General features: G+C 35.7%; 2 protein-coding genes and 1 long non-coding RNA gene across 3 annotated transcripts in view; 2 read left to right on the top strand and 1 right to left on the bottom strand.

The window, feature by feature from the left end:
- The window catches only part of LOC140803129 (probable U3 small nucleolar RNA-associated protein 11), a 59,887-nt gene that overhangs the window by 27,247 nt on the left and 13,853 nt on the right, over positions 1 to 18,787 (bottom strand). The window lies entirely within an intron of this gene.
- Positions 3,435 to 18,787, top strand: part of LOC140842903 (probable U3 small nucleolar RNA-associated protein 11) — a 153,964-nt gene continuing 138,611 nt past the window's right edge. Inside the window, exon 1 of the mRNA XM_073211110.1 lies at positions 3,435 to 3,555. Coding sequence (XP_073067211.1) covers positions 3,500 to 3,555 — 56 coding nt within the window. The 5' untranslated portion in view covers positions 3,435 to 3,499. The remainder of the gene's footprint in view (positions 3,556 to 18,787) is intronic.
- Positions 8,974 to 15,391, top strand: LOC140803132 (uncharacterized). The gene is made up of 2 exons (XR_012111786.1): positions 8,974 to 12,843; positions 15,156 to 15,391. It is a non-coding gene; the product is annotated as an uncharacterized lncRNA (long non-coding RNA).

The following is an 18,787-nucleotide window of genomic DNA, read 5'->3' as shown; positions in this document are numbered from 1 at the left end:
TTACAAGACTTAATCAACATTATACCATGGCAATATTAGTAGAAATTAATCACTCCTTAAGCAATTCAAATGCCTAGAAATTCCCCATTCAGCCACCCTTAAATAGCCTTCTTAGTGTTTTAAATAACCATTTTATGTTTTAGTGAATTAACAAATTAAATTAGAATGAAATCTTGCATGGCATTGCATGGTTTAAAATTTAAGTATTTAAATGCTATATTTAATTTCTTGACTATATTATACCTAGATTAATTTATCCCCATTTGTTTACATATTTTAATTTAAGCTTTAATTTAATATTGAACCTAATAGGATTTATTTACTAACTTGACTCCAATTAATTTAATAAATCCTAAAACATTCTTTTTCTTTAAATTAAATTATTCCTTGACTTAGATTAAATTTAGGAATATTTTTCTTATCATTAATCTTATTTCTAATTTCCAAACTCCGGTCCGTCCTCGCGTATTTAACTGAAAGGATAAAACTAAACTTTTGCATTTAAAATAAATAGTTATGACTTGTCAAATATCAAAATGAATTAGACCCTTCATATATATATATATATATATCATTTTTAAATTTAAATAGTAATAATTATGCATGGCTTATACGTAGTCTGATTTTCGGGTCGGTACAGAAAGAGTTACAGGTATCAATATTTCAGAGAGTACGTTATACGCTTCATTTTTCCCTTGTTTCGCTGTAGGGTACTAATCATTTTAATGCATCATTGGTGCAGAAAAGGGGTAAGAAACGCAAACTGCGTGAAGATGAAATGGTTAGTCCCACTTCAAGACCCGTGTATAAATGGTGACAGGAAAGGAAACGTTGAGTAGAATACTTATATAACGAAGATTTCTTTAATGAGAACTTGAGGAGGGGACGTGCAACAATATCCTGTAGTCATCTGGGAAGCACAATTTTCGTAATTGTGTGGAAACTGCGTGATTTTTTTATCGGAACAACCGTAAACGTTGAAACATAATTTTTCTGTGACTGATGTTGGAAACAAAAGTATACTTCAATGTTTTCATAACCGGATCACCTTCATAACCGGACCGGTGATCTAATCGAAAAACACATGTTGAATTTATGGTGTGACTGAAAATTGTTATATTATATAAAATAATAATGTAATATTATAAATAATAAAAAAGATATAGTTACCGATATAGTGATATTTCATGCTTTTAAGTTCCCAAAAATACTCTGCCACTAGAGCAGTCAGATCCATCAAATTTCACTGCGAAGAACTACAATAATGTGTGTAAAGTTTATAGCTTATATTTTCATTGTCGAAATTCTTTTCCATAAAAATATAATAGAAAAAAGTGGGAAAATAGAGTGTTGTTTTGAATGTTTATATATATATATATATATATATATATATATATATATTTAGAAAACTAACATTTAAAAATATGTTCTATTTAGATATATGTGTAATAAAAGAGTTACTTTGGAGAGAGTTCAAACAAGTTTTATGGTTTATGCACAAGTTTTTAGGTTTGCTACCTTTTGCTATGACAAGCGAGCAAACTTGGGCCGCCACACATCGATTTGGTATTTAAAGAATTCGGTGGTGAACCCAAGTTGGTGATTTATTGTTAAATTTGATCGTGAATTATTTAGTTCTGGCCATATTGATAAGTTGTTTTTGATACTGGGTGAGAAAATTGAAGATAAGGCATTTCTAGATTTGATAAAAAAGGTTGTTTGAATGTAAGATAGTCAACATTGAATTGGGTGGGGTTTGTTTAGACAGGGGTCTGCCTCAAGAATCTGCCTTGAGTTCGATGTTGATCAATGTTTACTTTAATGGGTTTGATAAGGAAGTTCAAGAATTACTAAACACGAATAAAGAGATTCCTAATTTCGTGGAAAATGATCTTGTATCGGCTGAAAGAGATCCAGACCATGTTTTTTTATAAGCCATTGAAGATTTATGTTGTCCGATTATTGGATGAGATATTGATCGTTACTTCATGAACAAAGATTGATGGCTTTAGAATTGAAGAATAGAGTAGTGAAAGTTATTAGAACGTGATTTGGATTTGAGAGAGGATAAACTTACAACTGTCATTTATAGCGCGGTTCACTACAAAAAAAACGGAAGGCGAAGCGACGGTTTTAATAAACCGTCCCTAATATTGCGACAATTCCACAAACCGTCGCCCATGTGCGACGGTCTTGTATTCTACTGTCGCTATGTTAGCGACCGTTTTCAATCAACCGTCGCTTGATTTTAAAGACGACGGGTTTTATCAAAACAGTCGCTATAGAGCGACAGTTTACATAAACCGTCGCTTAATTTGATAAGCAACGGTTTTCATAAAACCGTCGCTATATAGCGACAGTTCAAGCTAAATATAGCGACGGATTTTACGAAGCCGTCGCTAAATATAGCGACGGGTTTTTAAAACCGTCGCTAATATTAACGACGGTTTCTTAAAACCGTCGCAAAAATAGCGACGGTCTTCTTCCAAAGAACCGTCGCTATAAGCGACGGGAGTTGAAAAACCGTCGCTTCTAGAATGCGACGCAGCCGGATCGCGAAACCATCGTTAAAACTGTCGCCTTACCCTTTTCATTATCTAAATAATAATTCCAAACTAAAACAAAAGAATCACTAATATTTTCAATATCAATCTTCATAGTTTAATCTAAAAATTAATGAAACTCTAATCAAATAATTGCATGCACAATGATATTAGTATTATTAAACATTAAGAGACCTAAAGTAATTAAATTTAATGTCATTATCTAATTTTTATGTAACAAAAATCAGCTCAAACAAATGATAAAATATTTTATTTTGTTTAATAAAAAATTTCGCCAAAGCCTATTTTTATAAAATTTGTGGTTCGTATATACTTATCATATGCTAATAAATATTTCTTTATGTTTATAAACCAAATTAATCTTTTAAAATATGATATCGTATACTCAATCAGGAGTAGGTCTCTTGTGAGGCGGTCTCACGAATCTTTATCTGTGAGACGGGTCAACCCTACCGATATTAACAATAAAAAATAATACTCTTAGCCTAAAAAGTAATATTTTTCATGAAAGATCCAAATAAGAGATCCATCTCACAAAATACGATTCGTGATATCGTCTCACATAAGTTTTTTCACTCAATCCGGAAGCCAATTTGCATGATTGAATTTTAGTTAATTTAGAATAATTTTTTTGCCACAATATAAAATACTTTTCATCAAATCAAGATTCTCTGCATTGGTGTCTCCTTTAAACCCTAAGCCTTCACCGCTTTCCATAGGCGAGTCTTCCGTGCTTAATAATTATTTTGAATTTGGTGTAAATACGAAAGAAATCCGTTGTTTTTTTCTGTACCGATAATCTTCGCTGTTTCACGGTTAAATTATTTCAACTCAAGATTTTTGTTAGCCCTTTATGTTTTATGTAGTGGTTTTTGCCTTTCTGAAGTGCGTAAATTGATTTTAAAGTTCTGTGAATTTTTTTTTCTAGCATAAAGATGTCGTCTTTAAGGAATGCTATTCCAAGAAAAGCTCACAAGGAGCGCGCTCAGCCGTAAGTGTGATTATTTTTTGGGGCCATTAATTTCTTTATTGCCCGTTTTGAAATATTTTGACGTATATTTCCGGTTCACTCAATTGATGATTTGTTGTGTAGAACCCGTAAATTGGACTGCGTATAAGCCATGCATAATTCTAGTATTTAAAATTAAAATGATTTTTATCGTATGAGTATTTAAATTCTTTTCTTTAAATTTATTTATTTAACGCAATAGTTTAATTGTTATATTTTCAGTTAAATAAGTGAGGCCGGACTGGAGATGGAATATTGAGATAAGTTAATAAAGACTTATTTAAGAAGTGGTAATTTAGCATGTTAGTAAATATGTTTTAAAAAGTTGGCATGCATGCAAGTTATTAAACTTCTTTGGTATTTTATTTAATTGTTTTTTTATCATTAAATACAAGTTTATTTCATTAATTTATGTTTAATTATTTTTATGCATTTTAGGCATAATCCATTCATGATAGGATTTAATTCATGAAATTCATGCATTAGAATTTCTAGATGCATTTCACGTTCAAACGAGGATCGGAGACCGGAGAATTTTCAGGAAAATTATTTATTATACGATTTATTTTTATAAATTAAGTTAAGGTATTTTTAAGGTTATTTCTCAAAAATGGGATTTTATTTGGGTATTTTTACTTGCAGGACTTTATTTTTAACGGTAAACAAATTTTATTGAATCGGGAGACTTTTTAATGGTTCGGCTATTATTTTCAAAATCGTTTCAACACGAAATATTTTCCGGGAGTGAGTTTGGGCTTAATGGGCCTACTTTTGAGTTTATAGGAATTAATTATCTTTTTAATCTTTAATTAAACAATTTAGGCCCATTACCTATTATTTAAATATATAATATATCACCTAAACTACAATTAACCTAAACCTAAAAATTATATCAGCCGACACCACCTCCCCTCTCCTTCCCCTATCTTTTTCAGAGCTTTCAGCAACAACGGCCTTCGGTTTAGCATTTTTTTCTTGCAACAAAATTCTCCGGCGCTTCCCCGTTGCCCATCTCTTCGCCGTTCTTGCGTGGAATTCATCTAAGGCACTCATTGTACTTTCGTTTTTGCATCACATACGCTGTATACATGTTGTTAGATGTTTCTTTGTGTGTAAAAATCTCGATCCTACACCATACATGGAGATCGAACGATTTGGGTTGCATTTCTTCATTTTTTCCGATCAACAACTCATGTTTTGTTTTATGATGTGCAAGGGGCTGCGTGTTTGGTTGTTTAGGGACATAATAAGTTGGGGTTTATGCTGTCAAGGGGCTGGTGTTACGTAGGAGCTGCCATCGGGGAGGAACCGAGCGCTGGTCTCGTTTTTCTTTTCTTGTTGTGCTTCGAGGATGGTAATGCCGAGAGTTTAGAAGTATGCTGTGGTGCAAGGGCTGCTCCTAACCCTCGGATCAGACTCTGATGGGTCTGAGACGTGGCCTTGGATTGCCCGAACATAGCTAGGCGTGGAGCTGTAGGCGATCGTGTGAACAGCCGTGGGTTGGTTCTCTTCGTGGGGTAGCGATCGGGTGGGGTGTGTTAGTTCATGGAGCTGTAAGCGTGGGTTATTTTAGTCCAGGAGAGCCTAGATTAGCCGAAATGTGATTGGTTGAGGGCTGTTTTCGGTGGAGGAGGGCTAGCACAAAAATGTAGAGGGGTGAGTAAGGGTACGTGTCTTGTTGGGGGAGGGGGATTAGAGTCCAAAGATATGCTGGATTATCAGCCGTGAGTTTAAGGTGCTGAGGTTAAAGTTTTAGGAGCTTTATAGTGGTTTTAAGGAGTGTTAAAAAGATGGGAAAAATTTGGTCGTGTTTCGAGTCGATTCGGATTTGAACCGGGACACCGGTCCAAGTTTTAAAATGAATCGGTTAAATTTGGCTTTAGGCTCGAATTTACGTCTAGGAATGCCTTTAAAAATGTTTTGGGATATTTTAAGGAGTTTTGTAGAACCCGTAAATCAATCTACGTATAAGCCATGCATAATTCTAGATTTCTAAATTTAATTGACTTCATTGCATGATTATTTTAAATGCATTTCTTTGAAGTTAATTATTTTATTATTTCAGCTCAGTAGTTGATTTTTAGCATTTCAGTTATTTCAGTGAGGCCGGACTGGAGTTGGAGTTTTGAGATAGGATTTAAGATTCGAGAAATACATCCGAGAGTTTATTTAACTAGCAAGTAAGTTCATTTAAGTTAATAAGAAGATTTGAGGATTTAATTTAAGTTGCTTGAGGTGATGAAGAAATGAGCTCATTTAAGTTACTTAATTAAGGGGTTAGCTCACTAAATTAATTAAAGGGTTAGTAAGGCTTTTAAGGTTTATTAGTTGACTAGATAACCAACACCTCCCACTCATTTTTTTTATTATGAATTTCGGCCACCCCAATTGCCAAGGCAAACTCATTTCCAACTCATTCAACTTTGATCCCTTTTTGATGTTTAAATTGTGGGATAATTATATGATTTTGGGAGTACCATTTAATTATTATTAGAGCATTATCCTAACCTATTCCTAGTCTAGATTAACAAGAAAAAAATCGGTCATCAACCCTTCTAGAAGTGCCCCAATAATAGTTGATATCAAACATGTGCAAATATTAAATGTGTGGTAGACTTGGCCTTGCATTTATGCCCTTTGTTTGTGGATCTTGTTCCTCACATTTCATACCATCATCCTCACTCCTCCATGACTGAAATTCATAGAGCTTAGAGTGTAAAATTTCGTGAGGTGCTTAGCCAAAAAGAGAGAAGAAAAATAGAGAGAAGGGAAGGAAAGGTAGTGAAGCAAGCAACTCCGTCTCCTCCGCGCCGGATCGTCTCATTCTTTTCGTTTTCTTTTGAAACGAATCCAAGGTATGTATATACTTTTTCTAAACCTCAATCAAGTCATATTATCAAGTATTTTTCAGTACATGATCAGATTTCATCATGCAAAAACCGAACACATATCAAATTTGTCAAAAGAAAATGCATGCAGATTTTTCGGTTTTTCTTGGGCAGCTTCATGGTTTGCTTTGTGTTGTGGATTTCAGGTTATGGTTCGACTCCAGGCTCCCAAGGCTGTTCCTAGACATGTAATAGGATGTATTAGGACCATGTTGGTCCATTCATTTAGCCCCCACCCTTGCTGGAAACCGAAATGACAGCAAGTTCCCCATAGGTGCAGGAAATGGTGTTCGAAAAAATTTCAGTTTCTTGTCTTGAGGGTTGGATCTGATCTTGGCTGCTCTAAGGGCTCTTAGCCATGGTTGGATCACTCCCCTAGCATGTCTAAGACATGACGAAGTCGCCATTTTGGTGGCTTGGTCCATGGCTCCTCGGTTTTTAATTAAAACATCACAACAGCCCCTTCCCTCTCGGCCCTTCAGTTTTTGGACAGCATATGTATTTCGAGTTTGGTGGTTTGGTATGGATCTTGGTTGGCCTATGGCCCTTAGCCACGGTTCATACCATACCCCTAGATGTCTAGATCGCGTCATGGTCAATCAAATGGTCATTGGAACGATTCGTGACATCCAAACAAATGCAATGCACCCTACGTGCAGAATTTGTTCTCGGTTGGAACGTTTGGTTGTTTGCTGGTGTGGTTCGAATTGTGTCTGGTCTTGTGCCCTTAGCCATGGTTCAAATCCTTCCTGGGGATGTTGGTAAGGGTCTCTGGTCGGTGGTGTAAGCCCCAATGGCCGGCGGACTCGAAAACGACACAAGGAAAACAAGTGCGCAGCTGCTGGAATTTTACAGCAAGTTGCTGTGTCGGTTCAGAGGCTTGTTCGAGTTCTTGGTCGGCTTTTAGCCCATGGCCTTGGACTGGACAGTGCCTAATCAAGTTAGGAAGGTCATGGTTTTGGCCGTTCGTCATTCGGATCGTTTTTGTAGTCGTACGAGAATTTACGGTGTGATGTGCCGAGTTGCGCAGCTGCTGTATTTTTTGACAGCAAGTTGCTGTGACGGTTCAGAGGCTCGTTCGAGTTTTTGGTCGGCTTTTAGCCCATGGCCTTGGACTGGACAGTGCCTAATCAAGTTAGGAAAGTCATGTTTTTGGCCGTTCGTCATTCGGATCATTTTTGTAGTCGTACGAGAATTTACGGTGCGATGTGCCGAGTTGCGCAGCTGCTGTATTTTTTGACAGCAAGTTGCTGTGACGGTTCAGAGGCTCGTTCGAGTTTTTGGTCTGCTTTTAGCCCATGGCCTTGGACTGGACAGTGCCTAATCAAGTTAGTAAGGTCATGTTTTTGGCCGTTTGTCATTCGGATCATTTTTGAAGTCGTACGAGAATTTACGGTACGATGTGCCAAATTGACTCTCGAAAGAGCGTTTCTTGTTTTGGCCTCCATTCCACCTAGATTTCGACCATCATAATTTTAGGAGCATTATTTCATTATTTTCAGCGTATTTTAATCATGACGTTACGGTGGTTTAGTGTTTGTTCGCGTTGGTTCGGAGTCATGATTAAATACGAAGTCGTTAGATGTAATTGTCGCATTTTCAAACTAAATTGCATAGTTGGTCAAGTTTAAGCTATTGCATATTTTCATGGCACCGTTAGGTTGCAGCGAGCCTGGGGGACGATCCAACCTACTCCAGTTGGTAAAATTACAGGATATTTTCATTATCGCCTGTTAATTATTTTACGTGCATGAAAACAGAAAATGATTATTTTTGAGATTTATGCGATATGGCTTGTGGTTCATTCACTATTTGGGAGCATTATTTATACGGTCGCCAGTGACCGCTCAGTTCAGGTTGGTATCATCAGGTCGCCAGTGACCTATCAGTTCCGGATGGTACCATCGGGTCTTCAGTGACCGCCAGCTCAGTTTCAGGCTCCCCGGTAGTCAGTTACCGATCAGTTCAGCTTAGTGCAGTGGCCACAGGCGTAAAACATAATCTCAACAGAAAATTTTACCAGTTATTTCAGTACAGGGCTCCAAGGAGCAAACGTTTTTTACTATGATTATCAGTTCAGTTATGCACGTATTATAATTGCTCAGTACAGATTATTTTCAGCATCAGTACAGATTATTTTCAGCATCAGTACAGATTATTTTCAGCACGCCTCATGACATGATATTTTATCCCATGCATATTTTACTTCAGATTTTACTCGTTACCTGCGATATATGCATGCTGAGTCTTTAGGCTCACTAGACTTGATTGTTGTAGGTACTGATGAGACCAGGGCCGAGGACGGGGACTAGTGAGCCAGCTTGGGTTGGCAGTAGTGGCACCCTAGGACCTCAAGCGCAGCAGTTATTATTTTTCCGCTAACAATGTTTTAATCAGTCGTTGGATAATTTTAAGTTGTTACTTTTTGGCAACTTTATTTTTATTCCGCTGCAATAATTTGAAACATTGAACTTGATTCACCTGTGATTTTATGAATGAGGACCGTTTAAGTTCTTTTAAAAAGAAAATTTTAAATTTTCTGCAAATTTTCAAAGTAAGGATTTTCGGGCCTTTACAGTTGGTATCAGAGCCTATGTTCTTGTAAAGGGTTACACTACTACTGACCACGAGAAGCTCACGAAGTCACGTCTTCGGTCTGTAAGTTTTACATTACAGCATTTTATTTAAAGCATTGATTATTTAACAGCATGTCTTCATGAAATATATATTACGTCCAGATTTTTTTTTTCGTTCAGTATTTAAATTTGAATAAATTATTGAATTATGCATGTTGGTTACGTATGGGTTATGTATGGAACAATATGCCTTCTAGACGCCTTGTTTAGCGCGCGAGAGATGATGAGCGCCGTCATGAGGACGGTGAGCATCAGAGGTAGGAGGGAAATGCACCTCCACCCCCACCGGACATAAATAAGAATTTTTCTATTGGGCATTAGGAGAGGTCGTAAAATAGTTGACTATATTAATTTTTGGGTTTGTAGTACTGATGTTCTACTTATGGGCTATAAGTTAAACTTAAAGATTAAGAATGTTTTCGGGACTTGTAGAATTTACAAAAAAAAATTAATGATGGTTCATGATTGCTAATTGAATTAAATTTTGAGGATTCCTTGTAAGGATTAATGATTCGAAGACTACGACGATTCTTGGGAAGTATAAAATTGTAGAAATTATTTCGGATGCATGCTCTACCTAGTTGGATTTAAGGATTGAATTGCATAAAGTAAGAATTTTAAGGATCCAATTGTAATAACCCATAATTTGAGGACCTAGGTGCAAAACAAATTCTAAGGGACTATTTTTGGATTTACAATATTTTGGGATTTAATTCTGAGTTCGAGAATTTAAAAGTTTAATGAGGTAAAGATGAAAAAAATTTTATGGGGACAATGATGCAAATTTCGAATAGTTGTAGAGCCAAAAATGTAATTTTGAGAACTTTAAGAGCCAAATTGCAAAGTCCGAAATTTTAAGGATTTAAATACGAACATTTGAGGAGCACTTGGGATTTTAAGTATTTATAGAAATGTAAGGCAGGTTAGGGAAAATAATTTTGGGGTTTAAGAAACTTAAGGCTATTGAATCTTATGATACGGGAAACATATAAATGAAATTGAGAACGCCGAAGAATTATGAGTAATTGTGGAATTTCGAGATTTAGGGAAAAGTTGGATGATATTCGAGTAAAGTAAGAATTAATTTTCCAATTTTAAGAAATTTGAGAACCTATTTAGTAGTAAGTGAGAATTGGACGGTTCAAATGGTAGGAAATTTTTTTTGGTTATTTAGGCTCGAATGAAATATAAAATATTTAGATATTTGGGTTATAAGGTTACAATGAATGGTAACCAAGGACATTGTAAGATGAATCAATCTTTGGCGTGAAAATTTAAGCGTTAGTGAAATAATGTTGTGGCAAATTAAGAATTTAAAGTGATGGCGAGTTAAGGTAAATTTGATCGGTTAGTTAAGTTATAAGAATAAACCTTGAGTTAGTAAATTTTTGGGAACATAAGTTTGATGTGTCACAAGTTTTAGTCATGATCTTAACAGTTAAGATTATACCTTGGGAGAATTTAAGATTTTTAGGAAAGTTGAGTACGATGATGGTTAGTTTAATTGGTAGATGCACGTAAGAGGTGAGGTAGACACCTTGTCTTGAGAAATTTTGGAAGTCATTAACAAACTAGGGACTAAACGGATATGTGTATTGGAATTATTTTATTCAAAGCTATTTGGATTAGGTAAGTTTGAACTTCAAATTTATGGGATAATTGTTCATACGGAAATTTTGGGTGAAATAAATACAAAAGAGAATTAGTGGTGTTCAACATAAGTTATCAATCAATGAATATTAAGATTTTTATTGAGTAAGAAATCTAAAAGTTTTCCATGGTGGTACGACAAATCACGATGCATTTTATTAATTAATGAAGATTGTAATACAAAGTAATGGATAAACAACAATTACAAGTAATCCTAAAAATAAAGAAAAAACATGAGGAGGATATTCTCCGATAAATACAAGAATCGTAAACATAATAACTAAAATAATTGAAAATAACTTTACAAGAGCCATCTTCTTTTTCTTCGAAAAATTTGATGAAGAATAAGTTTTAGAGAAGAAGAGAAAGTTGGAGTGATTGAATGTATTTGTGAGATGGTATTTATAGAGGAAAAAAAAATATAGCCGTTTGTTACCGTTTTATGACCGTTGGTATATGTATGTATTTGTATAATTTTATGGTATGAATATGGTGTATATAGTATTAGATATGTTTAAAATAATTATGTATATCATATCTCATTATTATAATGAGATGTCATAATTTATTTTGTTTAAAAATCTTATAGATTTTTATACTTGTCGTATCCCTTACTCGAAATTAAAGGTTGACAACAATTTTATATTTGGGATATACTTGTAAATAATTAAGTTATGTAAGTTTGGTGCCATAAGATAAAGATTCGATTCAAATATCTCAAGCTAATATTATTATGGGGTGAGATAAGGTTTAATTTTTAAGTGTATTATCGAGGATAGTAGTCGATCGGTAACTTTTGGTGCCAAGACTTCTTAAGTTGAACTGCATAAATGCTAAGGTAATAGGTCGATGAACATCACGGGCATGATATAAGAAAAGCAAGGTGCGGTAAATTTGGACGTCCATCTCTAGTTTGAGGAATTGCGAGATAAGCCAAATTCGAGGTCATAGTAGATTAGAACTAAGTCACCCAAGTCGTTTTAAGTTGCGATTCACAATCAAGGACTCAGTAGACAATTTAATTAGAATTGAGAAGACATAAAAACAGATTAACATTTATTTTATCAGAGTAGCGCAACGGAAGCGTGGATTATTAGGATTCTAGAATGAAGAGTCTAAACTTTTCGTTTAATTAGGATAAGCGAATTTCGAGGACGAAATTTCTTTTAAGGGGGGAAGGATTGTAGAACCCGTAAATCAATCTACGTACAAGCCATGCATAATTCTAGATTTCTAAATTTAATTGACTTCATTGCATGATTATTTTAAATGCATTTCTTTGAAGTTAATTATTTTATTATTTCAGCTCAGTAGTTGATTTTTAGCCTTTCAGTTATTTCAGTGAGGCCGGACTGGAGTTGGAGTTTTGAGATAGGATTTAAGATTCGAGAAATACATCCGAGAGTTTATTTAACTAGCAAGTAAGTTCATTTAAGTTAATAAGAAGATTTGAGGATTTAATTTAAGTTGCTTGAGGTGATGAAGAAATGAGCTCATTTAAGTTACTTAATTAAGGGGTTAGCTCACTAAATTAATTAAAGGGTTAGTAAGGCTTTTAAGGTTTATTAGTTGACTAGATAACCAACACCTCCCACTCATTTTTTTTATTATGAATTTCGGCCACCCCAATTGCCAAGGCAAACTCATTTCCAACTCATTCAACTTTGATCCCTTTTTGATGTTTAAATTGTGGGATAATTATATGATTTTGGGAGTACCATTTAATTATTATTAGAGCATTATCCTAACCTATTCCTAGTCTAGATTAACAAGAAAAAAATCGGTCATCAACCCTTCTAGAAGTGCCCCAATAATAGTTGATATCAAACATGTGCAAATATTAAATGTGTGGTAGACTTGGCCTTGCATTTATGCCCTTTGTTTGTGGATCTTGTTCCTCACATTTCATACCATCATCCTCACTCCTCCATGACTGAAATTCATAGAGCTTAGAGTGTAAAATTTCGTGAGGTGCTTAGCCAAAAAGAGAGAAGAAAAATAGAGAGAAGGGAAGGAAAGGTAGTGAAGCAAGCAACTCCGTCTCCTCCGCGCCGGATCGTCTCATTCTTTTCGTTTTCTTTCGAAACGAATCCAAGGCATGTATATACTTTTTCTAAACCTCAATCAAGTACATATTATCAAGTATTTTTCAGTACATGATCAGATTTCATCATGCAAAAACCGAACACATATCAAATTTGTCAAAAGAAAATGCATGCAGATTTTTCGGTTTTTCTTGGGCAGCTTCATGGTTTGCTTTGTGTTGTGGATTTCAGGTTATGGTTCGACTCCAGGCTCCCAAGGCTGTTCCTAGACATGTAATAGGATGTATTAGGACCATGTTGGTCCATTCATTTAGCCCCCACCCTTGCTGGAAACCGAAATGACAGCAAGTTCCCCATAGGTGCAGGAAATGGTGTTCGAAAAAATTTCAGTTTCTTGTCTTGAGGGTTGGATCTGATCTTGGCTGCTCTAAGGGCTCTTAGCCATGGTTGGATCACTCCCCTAGCATGTCTAAGACATGACTAAGTCGCCATTTTGGTGGCTTGGTCCATGGCTCCTCGGTTTTTAATTAAAACATCACAGCAGCCCCTTCCCTCTCGGCCCTTCAGTTTTTGGACAGCATATGTATTTCGAGTTTGGTGGTTTGGTATGGATCTTGGTTGGCCTATGGCCCTTAGCCACGGTTCATACCATACCCCTATATGTCTAGATCGCGTCATGGTCAATCAAATGGTCATTGGAACGATTCGTGACATCCAAACAAAAGCAATGCACCCTACGTGCAGAATTTGTTCTCGGTTGGAACGTTTGGTTGTTTGCTGGTGTGGTTCGAATTGTGTCTGGTCTTGTGCCCTTAGCCATGGTTCAAATCCTTCCTCGGGATGTTGGTAAGGGTCTCTGGTCGGTGGTGTAAGCCCCAATGGCCGGCGGACTCGAAAACGACACAAGGAAAACAAGTGCGCAGCTGCTGGAATTTTACAGCAAGTTGCTGTGTCGGTTCAGAGGCTTGTTCGAGTTCTTGGTCGGCTTTTAGCCCATGGCCTTGGACTGGACAGTGCCTAATCAAGTTAGGAAGGTCATGGTTTTGGCCGTTCGTCATTCGGATCGTTTTTGTAGTCGTACGAGAATTTACGGTGCGATGTGCCGAGTTGCGCAGCTGCTGTATTTTTTGACAGCAAGTTGCTGTGACGGTTCAGAGGCTCGTTCGAGTTTTTGGTCGGCTTTTAGCCCATGGCCTTGGACTGGACAGTGCCTAATCAAGTTAGGAAAGTCATGTTTTTGGCCGTTCGTCATTCGGATCATTTTTGTAGTCGTACGAGAATTTACGGTGCGATGTGCCGAGTTGCGCAGCTGCTGTATTTTTTGACAGCAAGTTGCTGTGACGGTTCAGAGGCTCGTTCGAGTTTTTGGTCTGCTTTTAGCCCATGGCCTTGGACTGGACAGTGCCTAATCAAGTTAGTAAGGTCATGTTTTTGGCCGTTTGTAATTCGGATCATTTTTGAAGTCGTACGAGAATTTACGGTACGATGTGCCAAATTGACTCTCGAAAGAGCGTTTCTTGTTTTGGCCTCCATTCCACCTAGATTTCGACCATCATAATTTTAGGAGCATTATTTCATTATTTTCAGCGTATTTTAATCATGACGTTACGGTGGTTTAGTGTTTGTTCGCGTTGGTTCGGAGTCATGATTAAATACGAAGTCGTTAGATGTAATTGTCGCATTTTCAAACTAAATTGCATAGTTGGTCAAGTTTAAGCTATTGCATATTTTCATGGCACCGTTAGGTTGCAGCGAGCCTGGGGGACGATCCAACCTACTCCAGTTGGTAAAATTACAGGATATTTTCATTATCGCCTGTTAATTATTTTACGTGCATGAAAACAGAAAATGATTATTTTTGAGATTTATGCGATATGGCTTGTGGTTCATTCACTATGTGGGAGCATTATTTATACGGTCGCCAGTGACCGCTCAGTTCAGGTTGGTATCATCAGGTCGCCAGTGACCTATCAGTTCCGGATGGTACCATCGGGTCTTCAGTGACCGCCAGCTCAGTTTCAGGCTCCCCGGTAGTCAGTTACCGATCAGTTCAGCTTAGTGCAATGGCCACAGGCGTAAAACATAATCTCAACAGAAAATTTTACCAGTTATTTCAGTACAGGGCTCCAAGGAGCAAACGTTTTTTTACCGTGATTATCAGTTCAGTTATGCACGTATTATAATTGCTCAGTACAGATTATTTTCAGCATCAGTACAGATTATTTTCAGCATCAGTACAGATTATTTTCAGCACGCCTCATGACATGATATTTTATCCCATGCATATTTTACTTCAGATTTTACTCGTTACCTGCGATATATGCATGCTGAGTCTTTAGGCTCACTAGACTTGATTGTTGTAGGTACTGATGAGACCAGGGCCGAGGACGGGGACCAGTGAGCCAACTTGGGTTGGCAGTAGTGGCACCCTAGGACCTCAGCGCAGCAGTTATTATTTTTCCGCAAACAATGTTTTTAATCAGTCGTTGGATATTTTTAAGTTGTACTTGTTGGCAAACTTTATTTTTCTTCCGATGCAATAATTTAAAACATTGAACTTGATTCACCAGTGATTTTTATGAATGAGGCCGTTTAAGTTCTTTTAAAAAAAAATTTTAAATTTCCGCAAATTTTCCAAGTATGGATTTTCGGGCCTTTACAAGTTTGGTAAGTTTCGGATCAAAATAATGAGTTTTAGATTTATCTGGGATTTAGTCGCCTCACGAAAGGTTAATTAAAGAATTAATTGAAACGCCTAGATTTAAGCTTGATAAAATTATGGAAAATTATATTTAAGCTCAAATAATTATTAGAAGTGTAATTTTTTTTTTATTTGGGAAATTTTATGCTAAGGTTTGGTATAATTCGAGATTAAAACGTCGTAATATGTTATATTTAAAGATTAATTTAAAAGTCATAGATTTAAGCCAAATAAATATATGGAAAATTTTATGTAGGCTTAAATAATTATTTGGGACATGTTAGAGTCAATGGAATTAAGAAAATGTCAAAGAAGTGAAATTTTACGTCTAGGGACAAAACGGTCATTTTGGGTTTTCCAGGGGCAAAATGATCATTTTGCACCCGAGGTGAGATTTTGGTCCTGGCAGCGCCCTGAGCACAAATCATGATATTTTTAAATGTTCATGCATCACGATTACGATTTTTTTTTACGCTATTATAATAATTATGGTGCATGTTTGGTTTAAAGGAATTAAGAGAGAAAAAGTGAAAGTGAAGAGCACTCCGTGTCCACCGCGCCGCGTCGTTATTTCGTTTGTTTTCTGTCAAAACAAACCAAGGCATGTTTATTTCTTCTTTCACTCTTCAATCAAGCCACATAGGTATTTTTAAATATCGCAAGTACATGGTTTTAATGCAAGAAGATCGAAATTGATCATATTTAATGATGTTATTTAATTATATCACGTGCAAAAATATTCATTTTGAGATTTATACGATATTTTTTGGGGTCACTTTACTATCCTGGGATTATTATTTCATTCGTCGTCAGTTACCGGTCAGTTCAGTTCCCGGTCGTCAGTTACCGGTTAGTTTCACCCGGTCGCCAGTTACCGGTCAAAATTCCCCCGTTCGTCAGTTACCGGCCCCGTCGCCAGTTACCGGTCAGTTCAGTTCAGGGACCACTTGCGTAGACCATCATCAGACCAAGAAAATTATTACAAGTTATTTCAGTACAAAGCTCCAAGGAGCAAATATTTTTACCATGATATTTTCAGGTCAGTTATGCAAGTATTATAATTGCTCATGATAAGCTATTTTCATGTTATGCCTCATGACATGATGTTTTTATCCCATGCAAATTTTACTATATTATTTACTCGTCATTTAAGATATATGCATGCTGAGTCTTTAGACTCACTATACTTGATTGTTGTAGGTACTGATGATGTCAGGACCGAGGGCGGGGACCAGTAAGACAGCTCGAGTCAGCAGTAGTGGAACCCGAGGACCTCATTTTTCAGCATTTATTACTTTCTGATCAAATATTTTTATCTGTCGTTGGATTATATTTTTTTTACGGTTATTTTGTAAACATTAAATACTTCCGCTGCCATTTTGAACATTAAACTTTATTTATCAATTTAATTATGAATGAAGTCTTTTATTTATTTAAAGAGAAAATTTTCAAATTTTTCCGCAAATTTTCAATCACAAATTTTCGGGCCTTTACAGTTGGTATCAGAGCCTATGTTCTTGTAAACGGTTACACTACTACTGACCACGAGAAGCTCACGAAGTCACGTCTTCGGTCTGAAGTTTTACATTTACGCATTTTATTTAAAACATGAATTATTTTAACAGCATGATTTCATGAAATATTTTACGTTCAGATTTTATTATTCAATATTTACTTAAATTTAAAGAAATTAGGGAATTATGAATGTTGGTTACGTTTGGGTTATATGTATGGAACAATATGCCTCCTAGACGCCTTGTTGAGCGCGCGAGGGATGATGAGCGCCGTCATGAGGACGGTGAGCATCAGAGTCAGGAGGGAAATGCACCTCCACCCCCACCGGACATAAATAAGAATTTTGCTATTGAGCATTAGGAGAGGTCGTAAATTATTTGACTATATTAGTTTTTGGGTTAGTAGTACTGATGTTCTACTTATGGGCCATAAGTTAAACTTAAAAATTATGAATGCTTTTGAGACTTGTAGAATTTCTAAGAAATTATTAATGGTTCTTGGTTGCTAGTCGAGTAAATTTTTGAGGATTTCATATAAGCAATAGCGTTTCGAAGACTACGACAATCTTTAGGATTATAAATGTACAATTTGAGGATTTTAAGTATCTTTGGAAATGTAAGATTAATTATGAGAATTTATTTAGGATGCATGCTCTACATAGTTGGATTTAAGGATTGAATTGCAGGAATTGAGAATTTTAAGGACCTAATTGTAATAACTAATAATTTGAGGACCTAAGTGCAAAACAAAATTATAAGGGACTATTTTTGAATTTACCAAATTTTGGGATTTAATTTTGAGTTCGAGAATTTAAAAGTTTAATGAGGTAAAGATGGAAAATTTTTTTGGGGACAATGATGCAAATTTCGAAGAGTTTTAGGGCCAAAATGTAAATTTGGAGAACTGTAAGGGCCAGATTGCAAGTTTCAAAATTTTAAGGATTTAATGCGAACTTTTGAGGAACACTTGGGATTTTAAGTATTTATAGAAGTGTACGACGTGTTATGGGAATTAATTTTGGGTTTAATAAACTTAAGACTATTGAACCTTATGATACGGGAAATCTATAAAATGAAATTGGGAATACTGAGGACTCATGGGTAATTATGGAATTTTCGAGATTTGGAAAAAAAATTGGATGATATTCGAGGAAAGTAAGAATTAATTTTACAATTTTAGGTAATTTGAGAACTTATTTAGTAGTAAGTGAGAATTGAACGATTTAAATGGTAAAAATTTTCGGTTATTTAGGCTCGAAGGAAATATAGAATATTTAGATATTTGGGTTATAATGTTATAATGAATGGTAACCAAGGACATTGTAGGATGAATCAATCATAGGCGTGAAAATTTAAGCGTTAGTGAAATAATGTTGTGAAAAATTAAGAATTTAAAGTGATGACGATTTAAGGTAAATTTGATTGATTAGTTAAGTTATAAGGATAAACATTGAGTTAGTAAATATTTGGGAACATGAGTTTGATGTGTCACAAGTTTTAGTCATGATCTTAACAGTTAAGATTATACCTTGTGAGAATTTAAATTTTTTTCAGGAAAGTTGGGTACGATGATGGTTAGTTTAATTGGTAGACGCACGTAAGAGGTGAGTTGGACACCTTGTCTTGAAAATTTTTGAAAGTCATTGGAATTATTTTATTCAAAGCTATTTGGATTAGGTAAGTTGAATTTCGAATTTATGAGATATTCGTTCGTACGAAAATCTTGGGTTAAATACAAACAAATGAGAATTAGTTGTGTTCAATATAAGTTATCAATTGA

The sequence above is a fragment of the Primulina eburnea genome, chromosome 10, assembly GCF_022965805.1.
Source record: "Primulina eburnea isolate SZY01 chromosome 10, ASM2296580v1, whole genome shotgun sequence".
Taxonomy (NCBI): domain Eukaryota; kingdom Viridiplantae; phylum Streptophyta; class Magnoliopsida; order Lamiales; family Gesneriaceae; genus Primulina; species Primulina eburnea.
Note: the sequence above shows the minus strand (reverse complement) of the source record. Positions and strands in the feature narration are given on the sequence as shown.